We start from the raw sequence: 21,259 nt of genomic DNA on the forward strand, positions 1-21,259 counted from the left end.
TTGGGTGCGAGAAAAGGCGGGACGATATGTTTCCTGACCAATTGTATTTAGATAACGTTATGAATATACGGATGTAGTTTGGTTGAGTGCAAGCAAACGTGAAACCCAGCAAACGTGATGAAGGACAGTTAAACAATGGGCGCAGGTTGTTTGTGGGTCCAAATAATGTCACGAAATAAGCATTAATGGAATTAATTTCTTAATTCAGTCTCAAATAGCGCGCGCGCTGGTATTTTTTTTTTACAGACAGATGATGCAAGATAATTCGGAAAGCACACCACATATGAGGAGTAGTGCAATTGCTTTTTTTTAATCACACGTAAAATTAAGAAATACTGATTGGAGTTCTTAGATTTCTTATTTAAAAGTTTTGAAAAGTACACAAGTTCACTGTCAAGACCATCCAATAGTCAATTAAATTAAATACATTTAGTTTTAAATTATTTACATGAAAAAAATATAGAACTAGAGAATGCTGTTTCGTGATAAAACCGTCACCGTAAAGAGCTGACGTTCAATTGAAAATGCTGTGGTAGAAATTAATCTGTCATTGAGAATGTGGGTTGAATCGCTCAAATATTGTACAAGGAGTGTGTTTATCTGTGAAATTTCTTACTTTGGCGTATTTCAATGATATAATTATCCACTAGAAGGTGCTGTGGTCTTCAATTCCAGCAACTGTCACCTTTGCGTTCAACTGGACAGGCCCAAATTTCACAGTCAGTAAATTTTCATGACACCATCCACATGACGCACTCAAAAGGTTCTAGATGTCTTCAGGTGATGCCAAAGAACTACTTTTATATGAGCTAGGGCTTTGTTGTGCATATAATAGAAGCTACAACGGTTACCGCAACATAGTTCCTGAACATCGACATGCCTGATAAAATGGCGGAAAAGCACTTGTTTTCTGCATGTAATTGTTTTTCTCTCTTTGAGGCCACTTTGCCATTCAAACCTGTCGAGGGGCGGCATCTGTTTGCTCTGTGGCCTTGCTGTGGCTCCCGTGAGCGAGGTGACTCATTAAACACATCACTTATAATTCCCAATGACACGACGTGACAGCCGAGGTGGAGATTATTAAGTGCTCAGCATCAGTAAGGGGATGGGAACAATTTCAAGGAATGAGGGGAGTCGCCCACCTCATTATCAGTACGGAACATCCGATTAATTCGTCTTCCCGCTTTGCTACGCCGTCTCCTAAATGTAATTTAAAAGGAGCAATAGATAGAAAACAGTCACAAAATCTTGATCTGTGTTCTTTTCAAGACAGGGTTACTTTATTGATTTTTACCCATCTTAGTAGTGCTGGCTGGACTATTTCATATCATTGAGTTTGGTGTTCTGCTAAATTATTAATTCATTTTTTTAAGTGTCAAGCTGTGTCAAGGTGAAGAAAGACCAAATAGTATTAAAGAATGACAGAAAAGAAGTGACGGCGTCTCTTCAAATATTAACTGGCTCTCACCTTCATCAAATATAAATGGTGCTGCTCTTCTCCTTGCTGGGCAACAGATAAGAAACCGCTGTTAGCAGAATGAAAAATGTCAGATCTGCAAATGTTTTATTTCCGCACTTCTGAAATTGGTGGAAATCACTTTTATGATTCCAGTTGAAATGCAAAAGCAAGCATTTTTTTGAGTGGGTCAATAAAATGATTGATATCGTTTCTGGTTCCAGGTTAAAGCCATGTTCAGATGTAGGAACTAATGAGCTAATTTAATGGGATGGGTACAAATTACCACAGACTTTCTAATGGTGCACGTTTGATAAATGTGCTATTTTGAATGAATGGACAAAATATGTGCCCCAAAATGATGTCACTTTTGATGAAGGTTTTTCACCAAATTCCTAAAACACTCACCATAATAACCCGCCAACAAAGGATTTGAAACAAAAACAAAACTGATTATAGTGTATTTTTTCCAGTGCATGTAAATTTCTCCACTGTGAGACTAATAAAGGCAAATCCAATCCAATCCAATCCATGTCTCTTGCATAAAAACGACAATTCAAGGAAGACATAAAAACTCCTGAACAAGAAACTAACATTCAAGGCAATAACTATTTTTTTGCATTTACTTTTCACAAAAAATAAGTCGCTCAATTTTTGTAAATATTATCAGGGAACTGTTTTTCCTGTATCACTTTCCAAATCCACCCCAAAAAAAATATTCAGCCTTCTCATTTTGTAGTGTTGAGCAGGATGTGATCGGGTGAAAGCGCAGCGAATACCAACGTCAAACGACATGATGTTAGCACTATTTTGAGCTGATTAAAACAAAACTGTAGTCAACCGCTGTTGTGTAAATCCTATCTTGAATGTTTCTCAACGGTATCTGAAGATTCTTTTTAAGTTTTGAAAATGAACTAGCAACGAACTATACGTTTGTGGAAGCTCTCAGCCGTACAAGAGTGATCCATTGATGAGAAAGTTTCTTCAGTCGTCATCTGTACTTCTTTGAAGGTGTCGGACATTCCGCTTCTTATCCAAGAGGCTTCGTCAGCAAACTAAAATTTGCTGTTAGTTTTGGACCTACATCCTTACTTTCCAGACGTGGCGGTGCCAGACTCTGCTATGATATGTTCCTGCTCTTAGGTTGGGGGGAGCATAGGACTATTCCCTGAGGCTACACTGATTACCTCTATTGTCCTGACTGATTATGGGGTCTACGACTGGCCTGATTGCCCCATTTGCTCTGGTATCACCTCATCAGAATAACTAAGCTTATATGGTCTAAGAAGTCTGTTGTGAGAACAATCCAAATTGAACCTCACCCCACCAAACCGGTTTAATAAATGATTTAGTTGTTTTATGAAAATAGCTTCTTTTACTCCCCTTTCAAACCATCTATGTTCTTTCGCTCAGATTTTAACCACACTGTTGTCAATTGAGTGGTTGCTAGCTTTTAGGTGCATATGTACTGCCGAGGCCCACTAGTATTATCCCTGCGATGTTGATAAAGTCTTTTTTTGAGAATTTGTTTAATCTCCCCAATGTATTGCGCTTTACAATTTCTTTTTACAATGTATTGAGTAAACGACATTACTTTGTTTTTCATTTGGCAGCCTATCTTTTGGATGCACTTATTTATGCCTTAAAGGACAACCGACACCATTTTTTTTGTTTCCTAACTGACATCAGAAAAACATTTAATAGCATCTAAAATACCCAAAACACGCAGGCTGATATTTTTAGTCAAATGAAAAACACCAATAAAAATGACTTAAAGTGTCCAAAAACGACTTCAAAATGAAACCGGAAATGGACGGTTTCAGAAGGTCCCGCCCCCTTGTTTGTGACGTCACGCCAAGACGTCTTGCCTTGCTCGAGAATCAAAACAATGGCTTCAGATTCAGAGAAGATGCTTTCTTATTACTTATCCAGCTATGAATATGATTCAAATTGTTCTGAAGAGGAAAGCATAAATGTTATGTCCTCCCATATCAATTCGAGCCGTCAATGGCATCTGGACTGAAAAGTAGCGTCCCAGAAAATGCAAAAGATGGCGCCCAAGCTCCGTTGGAAATGGGCTCATTTGTCTGCTGGGAATTTGTGTCAGCGAATATCAAATAGTAGTCTTGTTGCAACACACGATTCACCATCGCGTCATTTTTGTGTTTTCCTTCTAATTTCACCATCAACACGGATCAACACGAAGTTTTCAGACCAAACAAAGTACCACAAAATGCATCGTGTGTCGCTTTCTCGGTCGGGGGCGTTCCAAATGTGACATCACGTGGGGGATCGTCATCAACTCAAAAACAAGACTTCCTGAATATTCAGCGCGAGTCTTAAAACGGAAAATATAGCTATATGCGATGGAATCTTTGTAAAATACGCTCAGTAGAAGTCATTTGAAGTGATTTTACAAAGTATGGACATAACTTGTCCGGAGACGTCGGTTGTCCTTTCAAGTGTTTATCGGTTTGAAATAAGTAGGAATTTTGTGTTGCCAAAGGACTCGTAGTTTTTTTAGAAACCCCTGCAATGTAAGGTACTGCTACTCCTCTCCTTTTAGTATCTTCAGAATTTTTGTTTCATTCCCTATTCTTTTCTTTTGACATTTGTTAAACGACCACTGAGGGTACCCACACACAGTTTGTGAGTGCTCTCCTGATATGTTTTCACTCCTTTTATCTACCTTCGACGCTTGTAGTCGAAGGTTGTAAACTTCCGCAATTATTTTGATGGAACTTTTAAGATTTTCTCGAACATAATTTAGCATATTATTGAAATGAAGAGTGGGATTATGAAATGGTGTAAAGTGAACAAGCAACAAAATGTGTCCTTAAAAAAAGACTGACAACCCCGCGAAAAAAATGGATTCAAATAGACCATCTTGCTATTGCAACTTTCATGTCACACTAATTCAGTGAGTTAAAAAAAAACATAACAAGAATTGAGCTTCCGTGTTCCATTTTTTTTTACCGGAGCAAGATGACGCCGCCTTGTCGAGTATACTCGGTGATATTTCGCCAGGTTGCGAGCAGCAGGGGGCGCCATTGCGCCGCATTGCGTTCCAGTTTGGTACGGAGACGCGTCCACGTTGTTCCTACTCCATCCACCCGGTTCACCCCTTCTGCCCCGCCTCCCTCTCACACTCCATCGCTTAGCACACAGTACACACCTATCCATCTTCCTCCAGTCTCCTGCTCCGTCTCCGGCCCCGAAGCATGGTTGAAGCAGCGCTCCCTGCCTCCGCGCGCCTCTGCGTCTTGCTCTTAACCGTCTCGGCGGTGACCGCGATGCCGGGAGCCGCGCGCCGTGACCGCGGGCGCCTCGGGGACCACCGCGGGCTGGACGAGGGACACGTAGGACGCGCGAAAGGCACCCAGGCGAATGAAGGCGAGGACGCGGCTGGCGCCGAGCGGTCGGAGGGCTACCCGCGTCTCAGGAGAGCGCTGTCCCGGGAAAAACAAATGTCGCTTCAAAGCAGCTCGTTCGTGCTCAAGGGGGATGCGACGCACAACCAGGCGATGGTCCACTGGACCGGGGAGAACAGCAGCGTGAGTAGACCGAGCGCCCACACCCTCTTTGTGTCACCCCCGGTCCCAGCAGACACACGACAGGAAACAACTTATTGTTCGCTGCTTGACACGTGACGCACCCTGCGTGTCTTCTTTACGCACGCAGGTGTGCCACCTGAATACATTGAGCACCTATTTGCTCTTTTGTTGTTGTTTGTCCTGCTTTGTGGAACAGACTCCAAAGCGTTATCTATACGCCGGGCGATGTAACCAAGGCATTTTTATTCATAAATTCTCTGTTTAATTCCTCTTGGTTTGCTAAAGCAGAAGCCGCATGTACCGCGGTTTTGTCCGGGCTAGAAGCTTTGAAAAGTGCAATGATTCAATTTTGTTTCTGTGGAGGTCAGCGGTGGTCAAACTTTCCCCCCAAAGAATTAAGGATGTTGGGCCTGCTTCCATTTATTTGATAATTCAAGTCTGTTTTATTGATATGGCGTATCTCAAGTGCATGATCTTAAGTCACTTTGAGCATATTGAGCATTTCATTTTTGATCACAATCATTATTTAAAAGGCCAAGCCACTGAACCAGACTTGGGTAACAAATAGACTATAAAGAACAATGGGCTAAAAACGAGGCATCGGTGTACCATCTGTAATGTTTTTGTATGTACAGTATATAAAAAAAAGATAAAACCAAAAATATTAGCTATATATTTATTTATATTTGTATTTATGGGTGTATGTATTTATTTTCAGTGTTATTTATTTATTCAGCTATTCAGCTATTTAATTGTTTATTTATTTGTTTGTTTTTTGCATGTTTGCCCATGTCCACCCCCACACATTCACAACCGAAAACAGCAGTCTTTCTTTTGTAACCTGAACTTGACAAGCAACAGAAAATGGAACAAACAGAAACCAAAGTATCCTTCTTAGTCATGCATAATGAAGAGAAATTCAGCTGCTCCTTCATTGACTGCGGAAAATTAAGGAAATGAGAGATGAGACCAAATATCTTCTTTTCTTCTGCCGGGTTCAACTCATGTGGAATTTTTGGAAATGTCATCAATGGCTGACAAGAGTCCAGTTGTCTGTGTCACGGTTTTTATATGGGACATTTACAGGCTTTGTAAACAAGAGCAGTCTTTGTGGTGCATGTTGCATGGCGGAGACGTCGCTGGTTGTCACTGCCTTTGTGTGGCCGGGACACCGCACAGCTGCAGGAAAGTCGTTAACTGTGCACATACATGTATATCAATCACATAACCTGTAGTTGTGTAATTTGGAGCACACTTGAAAGTTACGGTGCGCGCAAACGCTCCGCTAACTGGTTCTGCTGAGTTAACCAAATGAGTCTTGGATAATCAGGCTTGTGTTTTTTTTAAGATAATCAAAGTGAGAATTTTCTAAGAGAGTATTTTGAAAGGTGGGGGCTTTAAAATGGGACGCTGAATGAGTTGTTGTCGAAATGGGCTCTGTAGCTACGTGAATAAAATTGAGATTATCCAAAAATATATGGACAGTCAAACCTCGGTTTTCAACCATAATCTGTTTCAGAAACCTGTAACAATACAAACATGCCTGCTCACAATGGAATACTACATAAGGATCATGCCTCAGTCACAATGAGACACGCCCCTCCGCCCCATCTTTGGACGAAAACCAAATTGGTTGAGAACCGAGACATCCGAAAACCGGGTTTTGACTGCATGTATTTTTTTACTTAAATTCAAATAAAGTTACAATGGGCTTTAGTTCGTAAAGTACATATTTGTTGGAAAATGAATAGCTACTCCGCTCGTAACATCAGATTGGAAAGGAACTGATCTGAGTCATACTAGTTAGCTAGTGGCTAATCATTGTTTTTTTTTTTATCACGCGTTGTCGACACACTAACTCTTGTAGCAGGTTACACATTTCATTTTAGAAGCATTTTCCTACTGAATCAAAATATCGCTGCAAGATTTTTTTTAAGAAAATGAGTCGCTCTTTGTGAAGTAGTGTCAGAGCAGAAATGAATGAATGTGTACAAATGCTAATTAGCTAGCTGTGAGGCTATGGTATTTATTTCACCAATTGTTGAGCTACGCATGCTTCTAGCTGGTCGCAAACGTTCCTTTCAAAACAGCGGTCTACCACTAAATCAAAATGTAGTAGAATACAACAGTAAACGTACTTGTTTCTCTGAATATGAGCTAATTCGTAAAGTAATGTCAGAGTGGACACGAAATGACATCCGCCATGCGAGTTAGTTGTCGCGAGTTTGTCATTTTCACATCGCCAATTGTAGACCAGCAAACTCTCATAGCTGTTTGAATAAAAAAAATACAGCTTCCTTTCAAAACAGTGTTCTCATAATAAATTGCCATTAGCTAAAATTTGTCTTAGACTGACCGTTGGTGTTTTGAAAATCTGATTTTGCGATAGCTGTGACTCCAAATTAGCATCGTTTGGCCGCGGAGGAGTTTCTCGTCAATGATATGACCTTGGCCCATCTGTTCAACTTGGACGCTTTTACCGTTTGACGACTGTCAGTTTTGTGAATGCTGACTCATATTTAAGCAATTACAATCCATCCGGGTTGTGGTACGGCGGTCGACTGGTTTGCGCGGCGACCTTACAATAGGACACAGATGTCAAAGTCAGGGCCAGGGAGCCAAATCTGACCCACCACATCATTTTATTCAGCCCGCGAAAGCAAATCTAACATGTGAAATTCCATTCTCATCTATTGAGCTCGCTAGCAAGCTATCAAGATCGAGCTAGCTAATGAACGCTAGCTAGCTCTCTTTCTATTCAGCTAGCTGGATAATCCCTTACATCACAGGTGTCAAAGTCAAGGCCAAAAAAGCCAGTGAAAGCAAATCAAGCATGTCAAGTCCGAACCAAAATTTCAAATTGTCGTTAGTACACCACAATAACAGTTATTATTTTTTTACTTCAAATTTGAAAACTATAATTCATCAATTTGTTGTGTGTTTTGTATGTAATATGTGGAGGAGAAGAATCATTCATAATGGCCCTCAAGAGGAAACCGTGACTACAATGTGGCCTATGGCAAAAATGACTTTGACATCCCTGCAGTAGGAGGTGCAGGGTTCGATTCCGAATATAATCTTCCCGTGTGGAATTTGCAAGTTCTCCCTCCGCCTGCGTTTCTTTTCCCCGGGTGCTTCGGTTTCCTCCACGTTCCAAAAAAACATGTTGTATGGGAACTTCAAATGTCCTTAGATGTGATTTTATACTCAAACGGTTATTCGTCTCTGTGTGCCCCGCGATTGGCTGGCAATTGGTTCAGGGTGTCCCCCCCTCCTCCCCATCTCCTACCAGAAGACGACTGGGAATAGCCTCCACCGTCGACTTGATGAATCTCTTTTTTTACAAACGTCTCCTCGAAGCCACATATGGGCATTTTATGATTATCCCGGACAAGAAGCTCAGTTTGATTCCTCCTCGATCAAAAGGTTCATCCCAAGCCAATAACACGGACAAATGGTGCCATTTAATTTCTCCAGGGTTGACATTTATGAGCCAGAGCCCTCGATAAATGGCCGCTCCCTTCAGCGGCGTTATTTTCCGTCAAACGGTGAGCGGTCGACATCCCGGTGGAGCCAAGCGGACACACCTGAGCCGACCGAGTGAAGACCACCCCAGCGCCGGGGGAACGATTCACGCGTGGCGCTCGCTCTGTGATATCTTTCTGAGATGACTGGCAGGATGATTGCCTGTTTGGATCCCGCTGTGATTCCCTTATTTTTTGCTGCGAGTGGACATTTGAATGAGTTCTTATCTGTGCAGCTCAGCAGCTTTCAAAGTCACTCCCCCACCCCCAAATCCCCCACACAAACCAAAAGACGCTCATATTCAAGTAGTGCCCGAAAAAGAAACCACACACGTGGAATGGGGGATATAAGTTCAACGTTGGCGTTGTCACATATTTACGTGTCCAATATTGGGTGGAGTGGGGTAGTGGAAGGGGATCAAAGCAGTGCAGGTCTAATAATACAACAGCGGAACTCTCTTTTTATTACTCGCCGACTGTCTGAGATATTTTTTGTTGATATTTTTCATATTGTGCAGGTTCCTTGTAAATGTACCGGAGATCAATTTTAATATATTTACTCCTGGCGCAACAGTTGCCACCCCCCAACAAGCCCGGAGGGCAGCGGCGGCTCAGAAATAGAGATTAAAAAGTAGAAATGTGCTGACTGCTTGGATAATAACATTGCTTGGACATGCACAAGCGCGGACGTTTAATTAGCTTTCGGTGTTTGCACGACAACGACCAGCGCCGTCCACTCACCGGCTGAAAGCTGGTCACCCCCCACCACAAATAAAATCCCAAATCTGAAATTAATTTCATGCAATGCCATCCATCTGTTACTGTCCTTGTGGAAATCCACCACTATTTTTTTTGGTTTGCTTAACAAGCAAAAATAGCAGCATTGTGGAAAATCCGAATATACTATAAAATTAAAATATTTATTGATGTACTGCGTATGTACTGCATGTCGGTCCAAATCTTCCCCAAAACTATCGGACCTACTTTCTAGAGTAACAACAAAATACAAAGACAAAAGACAGTGGTGATGAGCGATATTACAACTAAAAATGACAGCCGGCCCACCCATATTCCATATTCATCACCCACAGATTTTCAGATTCTAAGATTGCCCCCCCCCACACCCCCTTTTCTGCGCAGGTGCCAATACAAGCCTGAAATCCGATTGGCTTAACAAACAAACAAACAAACAAACAAACAAACAAACACATAAAAAAGTGTAATAAAAACATAAATAAACAAACATGAATAAATAAATACATACATACATAAAAATAAAAACAGAGAAATAAATAAACAGATACATAAAGACACAAATAAATAAATAAATAAATAAACAAACATATAAATAAATACATACATACATAAATGCATAAAATAAACCAACATATTAATAAACAAACATGTATAAATAAATAAATAAATAAATAAATAAATAAATAAATAAATAAATAAATACCTACCTACCTACCTAACACACATACATACGTACGTACATACATACATACATACATACATAAATACATACATACATACATACATACATACATACATACATACATACATACATACATACATACATACATACATACATAAATACAGACATACATACATACATACATACATACATACATACATACATACATACATACATACATACATACATACATACATACATACATACATACATACCCAACCAACCAAATAAATAAATAAATAAATAAATAAATAAATAAATAAATACACGCATTTGGACCGGGGCTGCTGTGATCGATAGAGCATGTTGTTATTTGTATAACCACGAGCATCTGTGTGTGTGTGTGTGTGTGTGTGTGTGTCCCAGACTTAATACGAAAGGCATTTGTTCACGCTTCACATGCAGAGCAGACAGTTGATTTGGCCCCGCTTGTTCTGCGGCGGGAAAATTGTTTGCACATGTGAGCAGACGTTTTCTCGTCATTTATCTGCTCGCCCCTCATCCGAGGCACTCCAGAAAGCTTCCGCGCTGTAAATCATCCTCCTTCCTTGCTTTTGCCTTCCTCCACGTCCTCTTTCCATGTGAATTCCAGCCGCTCCGGCGCGCTCGTCCCGAAGCTGTCCCGGCACCGCCGAGTGCTTGCTAATCGCCTCTGGCTGCCTTACATAAATCATTTTGTCACAGAGGGGTTCGGATGACCCTTTTTTTTGGTTCGTCTTGTGTCCTCAGGATGGACTGTGAGTGTTATTAATAAGCGCGGTGAAGATGAAGCGCTCTCGGAGGGACACAAAATGGAAGGCATCATCAAATCCTTCTTATTGACTCTGAACGCTCGAATGATATAAGGAAGGCTCACTTGAAATCCAGTCCGAACGAACGAGCTGACATGTTTTTAAGAAAGCCCTCTTGCCATTGTGTGCTTCATCCAAACCTTCCCCCCAAATAAATGTGCATCTTGGTTTTCATGCATGGGTACCCAATAACATGGCGCTCAGCTTGATGTTCATGCTTCGGCCATCAGGGGACAGTGTAAGGCGGACGCTTATAATCCACAAAGAAGAGTTTCACAACAACGTGCGCAGCATTTTGTGTATCCAAACTGTTGGAACAAAAGTTGAATGACACAATTTTTGCATGTTGAAAGCGATTTTTTGATCACGATATGTTTTTCGAATGACGGCTGGTTGACGGCTGGTCGTTTAATGTAATAAATCTAATGAGGACCGTAATTTGCCCATTCACGCTAACTGCGGCGTTTTAGGAGTTCACATGATGCCTTTGTAGCTTTTAACTTATCAATTACAAGAAGTTAACCGTCATGTACAATGTCGGGGAGACTTTCACGTATGGAATACTGCCAGGTTTTATTCTCGCCATTCGAAAGAGTGCAAATATTGGACTGTTTAATTGGAATCAAACTGTCCTTCCCCAATGTGTGTAGGCTGACAGCGTAACAATTGAAGTTCTGTGGACTGCCTTGTTGTCCCATCTGGTAGTAGATTTGACGCCAGGAAACAAAAAGAGTGTCTTGTAAAAAGTATCAAAACTGTTTTTAGATAACTGGGCTCCCTGGATACGAACATATTTTGGTGCATTTTCTTTTTATTTATTAATTTATTTTCCTGGAATGTCTTCGGTGTTGGCTGACGATAACATTTGAGTCATGGACACCGACTCAAGGAAGCTAAATGCAGCCATGTATGTATGTATGTATGTATGTATGTATGTATGTATGTATGTATGTATGTATGTATGTATGTATGTATGTATGTATGTATGTATGTATGTGCGTGCATGCGTGCGTGCGTGCGTGTGTGTGCGTGCGTGCGTGTGTGTGTGTGTGTGTGTGTGCGTGCGTGTATGTATGTATGTGTGTGTGTGTGTCTGTGTATGTATATATGTATATATGTATGTATGTATGGATGTCTATGTGCGTGCATGCGTGCTTGTGTGTGTGTGTGTGTGTGTGTGTGTGTGTGTGTGCGTGTGTGTGTGTGTGTGTGTGCGTGTATGCGTGTGTGTGTGTGTGTGTGTGTGTGTCTGTGTATGTATGTATGTATGTATGTATGTATGTATGTATGTATCAGTGACGTGCAGTCAGGGGAGGCGGGTGAGGCTGTGCCTCACCTGTCATCATGGAAATATCAAATGACAAAATAAATTAAACAGTTACATTTACTTAGTGATTTGTACTTTAACGTTCTTTTCCATTTAACTTCACCATTTTTGGATTTTTTTTTAAATCTCTGATTTTTCACATTTACCATTCAAATACTAAGTGGAGACGAGTGGTGAGGCAGCAGCCGGCTGAGAATGACCACTCCGGTCATTCTCAGCACAAAAGACTGAAAATATACAGTCGGAACAGGACTGAACAAGAACGACTTTCTTCACTGGCAGTGATGTCCATTGAGACAGAGAGACTTGGACTTCATTCATAAGTAAAGGTAACACGATAATAACGTTTTTTTAATTCTTTTTTTCTATGCTACAGTTTGTATACAGTATATATAAAGAATGCTGACATGGCATTTTAAACAAAACATGTTAATTGTTGCCAATCAAATGGTGAATAAGCTACTCTGTGGAGTTCATATGTTTGTAAATCTGACTGTAATGACGTCAGTGCCTCCCAGCCATGAACCTCACCGCACGTCACTGGTGCATTCGTACGTACGTATATCTGTATGTACATGTATTTATTTATTTATTTATTTACTGCTATATTTCTTTCTTTATTTATTCATCTCGTATTGATTTATTTATTCATTATTCTTTCTTTGTTCACTTATTCGTCTATTTATTTACTCTTCTATTTATTTATTTATTTATTTATTTATTTATTTATTTATTTATTTATTTATTTATTTATTACCTTGCTGTCTTGTCTTTTGTTTGTCTCCCCCCAAAAAATCCCAGCAGGCGTTTCCTGCACGTCCTTCCAAGTTTCTCTCACCGAAACAGAAGGCTTTTGTTTTTCTGGCCAACTTCCCCATCGCGTCCTCCTTCGGCTTCACTGCCACGGCCGAGAGTTCCCGTTCACGTTTCCGTGCAAACCTATCGCTGGTCTTGACACAGGTTTTCGAGCAGTTCGGTTGCTCTTCTGCACAGGTGTTGAGGTCAAGGCTTGGGGGTCAAATCTGGCCCGTGATGTCATTTTATGTGGCCCACGAAAGCAAATCAAGCATGTCAAATTTGACGATGCTTGCTCTAGTACGAAACAAATTTCAAATTGTCATATGTAATCCGCAATAAATCACTATTCTTAACTTCAGATTTTAAAACAAGCCATCCATCAATTTGCTGTGCGCTATGTATGTAACATATGGAGGGGATTAAACATTCTAATGGCTTCCTCAAATTCATAACGGCCCCCAAGAGGAAACCTTAGCTGCAATGTGGCCCGCGACAAAGAAATGATTTTGACACCCGCTGCTCTCCTGGAGTGACGATGCCCCCACCCACATCATCAGAAATCCTCAAAAATAGGCGGGTTTTGCAAACATGGTCTGGATCACATTAGCACCCTTCGACCACGGAACGTGCACCTGCTGCTCTTCCATAGCGGAATCCCAAAACGGTTTCCTCAATTTTAACAGCAGGTTCTAAATTATGTCAACACCTGTCACCCCCGCCCCCACTCCACATACTGTAAAAAGCCAGATGGGGATTTTTCCACCGCATCACGCAGCCCTCACCTGAGTCCAAAGCGGCAGGTGTTGAGGCGACTCTGACTTTAACGACGAAGGAGAAAAGCTACTGGCCCCACACGACGACAAAACGTATTTTGTGTTGTTAGCAAGTGTTGGCGGCGTCGGTGAAGCTCGACCTGTCGTTAGCCGGTTTCCCGAGCAAAGAAGATAGAAAAAAACAACACCAGCGCTGCATGTCTGAGTCACGTCGATTAGCAATTAGCGCGGCGGCGGCGGTGACTGTGTGGGAGGCTGCAGGAGAGGAAAGAACATAAAATGAGCCTCAACTTTGTACTTTTTACGAGCATTATTATTTGTTTTATCTTGAGCTTCAACTCCATGTACTAGGATCCTCTTCGTCCTCGGGTAAGAACGCTCGTACAATTTACTGTAACTTTTACGGTCGGTATCACGTGGGAAAAAAAAATTGTCCCAAATCACCACCATTATGACCAACAAAGAATTCAGTCCTGTCAAAGTACAACTTGTTCTTAGCTTCACTTCAAAAGTTCAATTGAGCAAATGTGTCGCACCAAATTTGAAGAAAAAAAATCCCCATTGCTGCCTCTAACCACGCAGAGTGTGAATGATTAAAAAATGTCAAAATAGTCTTCAAAATCGCAAAATATCAAAATGTCCGACAGTGTGGGCGTGTCTCTGGGATGCGCGAAAATGACATCTCGCCAACAAGCTATTGTCACGTTTCGGTTTGCGGCTAACGAGTTGCACTGTTGTGCCCTGCCTGCAGCTGCACAGGTGTTGGTCAATGTAATCAGTGGCAGTTAAAAGGACTCCCGGCACGTCCACTCAGTGTCAGGTTTGCTTGTTAGTCTCCACTGTAGTTCATGTTTTACCCATTCTGTCATTCATGTTCATGCTAGTTCTTTGCGTCAGCCACGGTTATTGTATGTCACTTTGGAATTTTTACCGTTGTCATGTCTGAGCTCTGGATTGATTGATCCTCTTTGTTTAAAATACAATTCCTCAAGTAGACCCTGCTCCTCCCTCCTGCCTGTTTTTTGGGGTCCACCACCACCATCTTGCACCCGTGACAGCTATCCAGTGTCGGAAACATCAATGCTGCTTTAACACATCTTTCTTATTCCTAATGACATGTTTAAAGGACAACCGACACCATTTTTTTATCGTCACTATGGGTCACACACTGCCTTGCTCCAGAATCCAAACAATCGAAACAATGGCTTCAGAGAGTTCAGATTCAGAGAAGATGCTTTCTTGTTACTCATCCAGTTATGAATATGATTCAAATAGTTCTGAAGAGGAAAGCATAAATGTTTGCAATCGATTAAAGAAGTCCTTCCGTATCAATTCGAGCCGTCTGGACTCCAATGTAGCGCCCAGAAAATGCACAAGATGGCGCACAAGCTCCGTTGGAAATGGGCTGATTTGTCCGCTGGGAATTTGTGTAAACTTAACCTTCTTTATGCGTGGTACCGCAATTGGCTACCACACGATTCACTATCGCGTTATGTATGTAGTTTTCCTTCTAATTTTGCGATCAACACAGTGTTTTCAGGCGAAAAAAGTACCCAAAATGCATTGTGTGTCGCTTTCTCAGTCAGAGGCGTTCCAAATGTGACGTCACTCTGGGCATCGTCATCAACTCGAAAAAAAGATTTCATGAATATTGAGCGTGTGCCTTAAAACATAAAATATAGCTAGAGGCAGTGGAATCTTTGTAAAATGCGCTCAGTAGAAGTCATTTGAGCAGGTTCGGGTGATTAAGGATAGAGATGGCAATGTATTAACAGGTGTGTAATGGCAAGATGGAAAGAATACTTTGAAGAATTGATGCATGTGGAAAATGAGAAGGAACAAAGAGTAGAAGACGTGACTGTTGTGGACCAAGACGTAGCAAGCATTCGCAAGGATGAAGTGGGCACTGAAGAGGATGAAGGGGGGAAAGGTACTCGGGCCTGATGATTTACCAATCGAGGCATGGAAGTGTCTTGGAGAGGTGGCGGTGGTGTTCCTGACTGGGTTATTCAACAAGATCTTAGATGGTGAACAGTTGCCTGAAGAATGGAGACGAAGTGTACTCGTGCCCATTTTTAAGAACAAAGGAGATGTGCAGAGTTGTACTAACTACAGAGGAATAAAGTTGATGAGCCATACAATGAAACTCTGGGAAAGAGTAGTTGAAGCTAGACTAAGAGCAGAAGTGAACATTTGTGAGCAGCAGTATGGCTTCATGCCAAAAAAGAGTACGACAGATGCAGTGTTTGCTTTAAGAATGCTGATAGAGAAGTATAGAGAAGGTCAGAAGGAATTGCATTGTGTCTTTGTAGATCTGGAGAAAGCGTATGACAGGGTGCCCAGAGAAGAGCTGTGGTATTGCATGAGGAAGTCTGGAGTGACGGAAAAGTATGTCAGAGCGGTGCAAGACATGTATCATGACTGTAAGACAGTTGTGAGGTGTGCTGTCGGTGTGATGGAGGAATTCAAGGTGGAGGTGGGACTCCACCAAGGGTCAGCTCTGAGCCCCTTCTTGTTTGCTATGGTGATGGACAGGCTGACAGACGATGTTAGACAAGAATCTCCTTGGACCATGATGTTTGCAGATGACATTGTGATCTGTAGCGAGAACAGGGAACAGGTGGCGGAGAAACTAGAGATGTGGAGATATGCCCTGGAAAGGAAAGGAATGAAAATCAGTCGCAGCGAGACGGAATATATGTGTGTGAATGATAGGGATCCCAGTGCAAGAGTGATGCTACAGGGAGAAGAGATAAAGAAGGTGGAGGATTTTAAGTACTTGGGGTCAACTGTCCAGAGCAATGGAGAGTGTGGAAAAGAGGTGAAGAAGTGTGTCCAGGCAGGCTGGAGCGGCTGGAGAAAAATGTCAGGTGTGATGTGTGATAGGAGGGTTTCAGCTAGGATGAAAGGAAAAATGTATAAAACAGTGGTGACACCAACCATGATGTTTGGACTGGAGACGGTGCCACTGAAGAAAAGACAGGAAGCAGAGCTGGAGGTAGCAGAGCTGAAGATGTTGAGGTTTTCTTTGGGAGTGACCAGGTTGGATAGGATCGGGAATGAGTACATTAGAGGGACAACTCATATTAGAGGCTTTGGAGAAAGTCAGAGAGGCCAGACTGAGATGGTTTGGACATGTTCAGAGGAGAGAGAGTGACTATATTGGGAGAAGGATGCTAAGCCTTGAACTGCCAGGCAGGAGACCGAGAGGAAGACCGAAGAGGAGGTTTATGGATGTGGTCAAAGAGGACATGAAGGTAGCTGGTGTGAGAGAAGAGGATGCAAAAAAACGGGATAGATGGAAGACATTGATTCGCTGTGGCGTCCCCTGAGGGGAAAAGCCGAAAGGAAAAGAAGAGGAGGAGAAGTCATTTGAAGTGATTTTACAAATTATGGACGCAACTTGGGTGTCGGTTGGCGACGGAAATCTATCTGCGGTTAGTTTGCCCCAGCGGGGCGGGGCCTCATCGGGACGACGAGGCGCTCTAATGCGGCCGTGACGGTACCTCGTCACTGCCCACAACGTTATGAGTCCAAAAGAATGACGTGAAATTGGGGCTTTTCTAATGCAAACGTTATCATGGTGGAAACAACAACAGGCTACGTCGAAATGAAATTCAAATGCGCTTGTGTCAAGACAGTTATATTTGTTTTCCTCGGGGAGATGACGCAAATGCAAGTGGAATCCTCCGACTTTTAATGAGAAGACGGTCGGGTTTTCTGGACGGATGCCTCTTCCTCCCTTCCGCTCTCAAACTCTCTCTCTGTTTCTCGCCCACTCGCCTTCTTTGCGATGCAAGCAGGTGGGCGCGATAAACGCTCGCGTTATACTGTACCTGCGCCACCAGACATGGCAATGGCACTCAGTCTGTATGCCGCAGCATTTTATATTATGACTGTTTCGTTTAAGATCAGGAATCTTGGTGTCGGTCGCATGAATAGGCTACCCTAGGACAAGATAAGAATAAGAAAGTGCTTCCAAACGTGTCCTGGAAGCGGTCCAAAAATGGACATATAGTTTTAAGTGTCGAGGAAAAATGTCCTGTTGTTTTTGGCGCATTTTGTCTTTTTTTTTTTTTTTTTAAAGACATGTCTTTATTTGCAGCATCGCCACAATGTCTTCGCACATCTGTCACAATGACAACTCCCCCTGGCCCCCTCTCCCCATCTATGACCTCATTCTCATGATCACCACCTCTTAAGTCATATGAAAGCAGCTCTGAGGGGGGTGGGGGGGGCGGCGAGCTAGGTCACTTGTTGGCTTCTAATTGTGCCCCTGAGCTGGTGTTGGTTGTGTAAATAGTGTGGCTGATCACTCCGCACACGCGGCGCAAAGGATTAGCTCCATCTTCAAGGTGCCTCAAGTTGGAGCCTAATCTCTATTTCTATCTCGGGAAAGCTTTCCCAGATTTCCCAGCGGCTTTATTTGATGTGAGTTGCTGTCACGCTGGGCCGCGAGCTTCCCTGACAGAAGGTGGAAGCAGCAACGTCCCATCATATCCCCCACCATCCTCCCATACTGCTTGCTTTGTAAAATCCAGACGCATCGTGACTGGAGAGAGAGCGAAAACGTTGTCAGATATAATGCAACAAAACCCTGTTGGGAATTCTGTGAGGGAAGGACCCGATTTTTGTGGGTCAGCTTGTCTCCAATTAGCACGGCCGGCACCCGCGCAACACGGCAATCTGTGCCGTCTCCTCGCCTGTAATTACGATTTTAATGATGCCAACCTAATGCGGGTCAATGCAAGATAATAACAATGATAATGCTCCGTTGTGATTGACATTGATATGAAGTAGTGTCATACCGCATTTTATTCAAGAACCCGAGAGGAGGATTTGCCTGGAACAACTGCCTGGTGTGTCGTTCAAAAAGCTTGTTTGCATCTTCCAGCTGACTGCTGCCTTTGACATGATGAAGCGCACTATTATGCTTGGTTTGTTTGCAGCAGCAAGTGGGAATTAATGGAAGCCTCCTCAAGTGGTTTAGGTAAGCGGGACTCTCAATATCATATGGTGTTCCACAGAGTTCAATCTTGGGGCCCCACACTGTTTTCATTGTATGTTCTATTCCTGGGTTCCATTTTAAGAAAAGTGCTGTGTTTCCTTTCACAGTACGCGTATGTGAAATCCATGCCTGGCTAAGTAGAAAGGACACTTTCTCATTAAGTTCACTCCCGTCCTGTGTCAAGGAAAGTAACTCAAGTTCTTCAATGAAAAGAAAACAGACATCCCGGTGTTTGGTCCCAGTAGCCCTTCTTCTGTAATGTTACCCACCATATTGACCAGAACCTCCTGGCATCTTCCTACAAGCCAACAGTGCCAATTTTTTTTTGTGGCGGCTTGGTGTTGAAGCAGTTAGTACGTCCGCCTCACAGTGTAGTTGAGCAGGGTTCGATTCCAGATCAGGGCCTTCGTGTGTGAAGTTCACTCATTCTCCCCATCCTTACTTTGCCTGAGACTTCCTGCATTTTCAATTCCAGGCTTATCTCAGGGCGCAGTTCATCCTTCTCGACTTGAGAAACGGAGTTGGTATATGCCGTGTGTACTGTGGAGCTCTGAGCACCCCGCTCAGCAGGTTGGCAGCAGCTGCTGCGTACGCGCGCCGCGTCTGGTGTGTTTACAACCCGCCGTGCGTGCCTGGGTGCCTTTGACATGTGCATTCCCGCAGGTTATATGTTTGCTACCCGTGCGTTTGCTGCCTTTGCGCTCTCGTTCACAATTTATGCTCATATTGCATCTGTCATTTGCGCGAGAAGCCAACGAGCCATTAGGTCAAAACCAAATCAAGTTTAGGCAATCTATCATATTTTATCTGATGTCATATTTCCATAGGTCAGTCTGCAATCCACATTTTGACTATTCCATTGATCAGCCATTGCCAATAGCCCTTTGAAAAAGTCCCGCAGTCCCATTTCCTCTTCTTCGTGCAAATTACTTAATTCCTTGACAGTCACACCATGTTTTTGTGGTTCAATATCAACATTTTCAGGGCTGTCAATTGATGTCCCGGGGCATTACGGGATTTCCAAAATTTTTTTTTCTAAAATCTTCAAGACAGCAATAAAATGTTGCTAGCGCAGAAGAAATGAAAAAGCTGAGCGTCATGTTTGAAGTTGAAAATCAACTCCGTCAAGGGATGCGAGACAAACGTTTGCCAGGATTAAAGGTGAATCACTCCCACCGCAAGGCCAATTAAAGCCATTGAACTCCATCTATGTCAAACTAATTTTTTTGCCACAGGCCACATTCTAGTTATGGTTTCCTCTCGGGGGCCGTTATGAATTTGGGGAAACCATCAGAATGTTTCATCCCCTCCACATATTACATCTAGAGTGCACTGTTATTGTTGTTTACATGGGACAATTTGAAATTTTGGTTCAGACTTTAGCAAGCATAATTGATTTTAACATGCTTGATTTGATCTTGCGGCCCAAATAAAATAATGTGGCGGGTTAGATTTGGCCCCGGGGCCTTGACTTGGATGACCACCTGTGATCTACGTAGCTACTCGGCTAATCCTAGGTAGCGCTAAGCTTATTAGTCTCTCAGGTCTATTCCTGTTGTTATATTAGGCTTCCGTTTCTTGGCCAAATATTCCAATAGATACTTCCGGGCGTGCACTGGAATGCCGGGCGTACATAGTTTTCAGTCATGTGCACTCCCCGCATTGACTTCCTCTTTGACGATGACGTGGTATGGCGCTTTCCGAGTCACATCTACAACTGCCACTTGTACTCCATCGCTGAGCTGTACACGGGCCAACTGTAAAGGGTTATAAGGGTATATAGGGTATAAAGGGTATTTCGATACTATCGTCAACCACTCTGACATTCTGTTCGGTGATGCTTCCGTTTGCCCCTAGAGAGAGCCGGCGTAGCGCACTTTGACAATTTATTCAAATGAAATGAAAGAGTATCTGTTTGAAATCGCCCGGAAAGCAAATGATCGTACGGTTGCATCATGAACCATTGTCCAACGGAAGGCGCTCCATGTCAAAAATGACCCAGTTCGTTGTCGTACGTAAACCTGAATGTGCATCATTGCCGTTCCGATGGTCTGTCATGTCTTGGTGTCGTAGTCTAATAGACGGCGGCTCAGAAAAATGTCTTGTATTTATTTTCTCCTTGACTGCGTTTCCATTCCTCCGCCGGGTGCAATCCGCCGACGGAGGGGGCGGGTGGAGCGTGCGAACCCGACAAACATGAAAGTGACACCCGCGTCCCACCACCCTCCTCGCGCATGTCAACAGAGAAATTGTTTCACCGAAAGTGGGATACGGCGCCAGCCGAGTGTGACAAATCTGTGAGTGACGAAAGAGACCTGCGGTATGAATATGCTAATAGGAATTAGCTTCCGGGGCCATACTAAATATAACGTATGTTGGTTGTGTGCGATGGAGCGGGTGGGGTTGTACGCTAAAAAGCTTCATGATCAAACTTAATCAAAAACGCTACGTGAGGTTGTGCTGGTTGGAAGTGTGACGCAGTAATTAATTACCCGTTAGCAGAGGGACACCTCGGAGCTCGGCCCTCAATGTTACTCCTGCCTGGGAACGC

At 42.8% G+C, this 21,259-nt stretch overlaps 1 protein-coding gene across 1 annotated transcript in view; it reads left to right on the plus strand.

Moving 5' to 3' along the window:
• Positions 1 to 4,585: 4,585 nt before the first annotated feature.
• The window catches only part of LOC148902286 (VPS10 domain-containing receptor SorCS2-like), a 66,218-nt gene continuing 49,544 nt past the window's right edge, over positions 4,586 to 21,259 (plus strand). The window contains exon 1 of the mRNA XM_088990698.1: positions 4,586 to 5,010. Coding sequence (XP_088846824.1) covers positions 4,678 to 5,010 — 333 coding nt within the window. The 5' untranslated portion in view covers positions 4,586 to 4,677. The remainder of the gene's footprint in view (positions 5,011 to 21,259) is intronic.

The sequence above is a fragment of the Hippocampus bargibanti genome, linkage group LG02 (genome assembly GCF_051943395.1).
Source record: "Hippocampus bargibanti isolate YZ-2025 linkage group LG02, ASM5194339v1, whole genome shotgun sequence".
Taxonomy (NCBI): Eukaryota; Metazoa; Chordata; class Actinopteri; order Syngnathiformes; family Syngnathidae; genus Hippocampus; species Hippocampus bargibanti.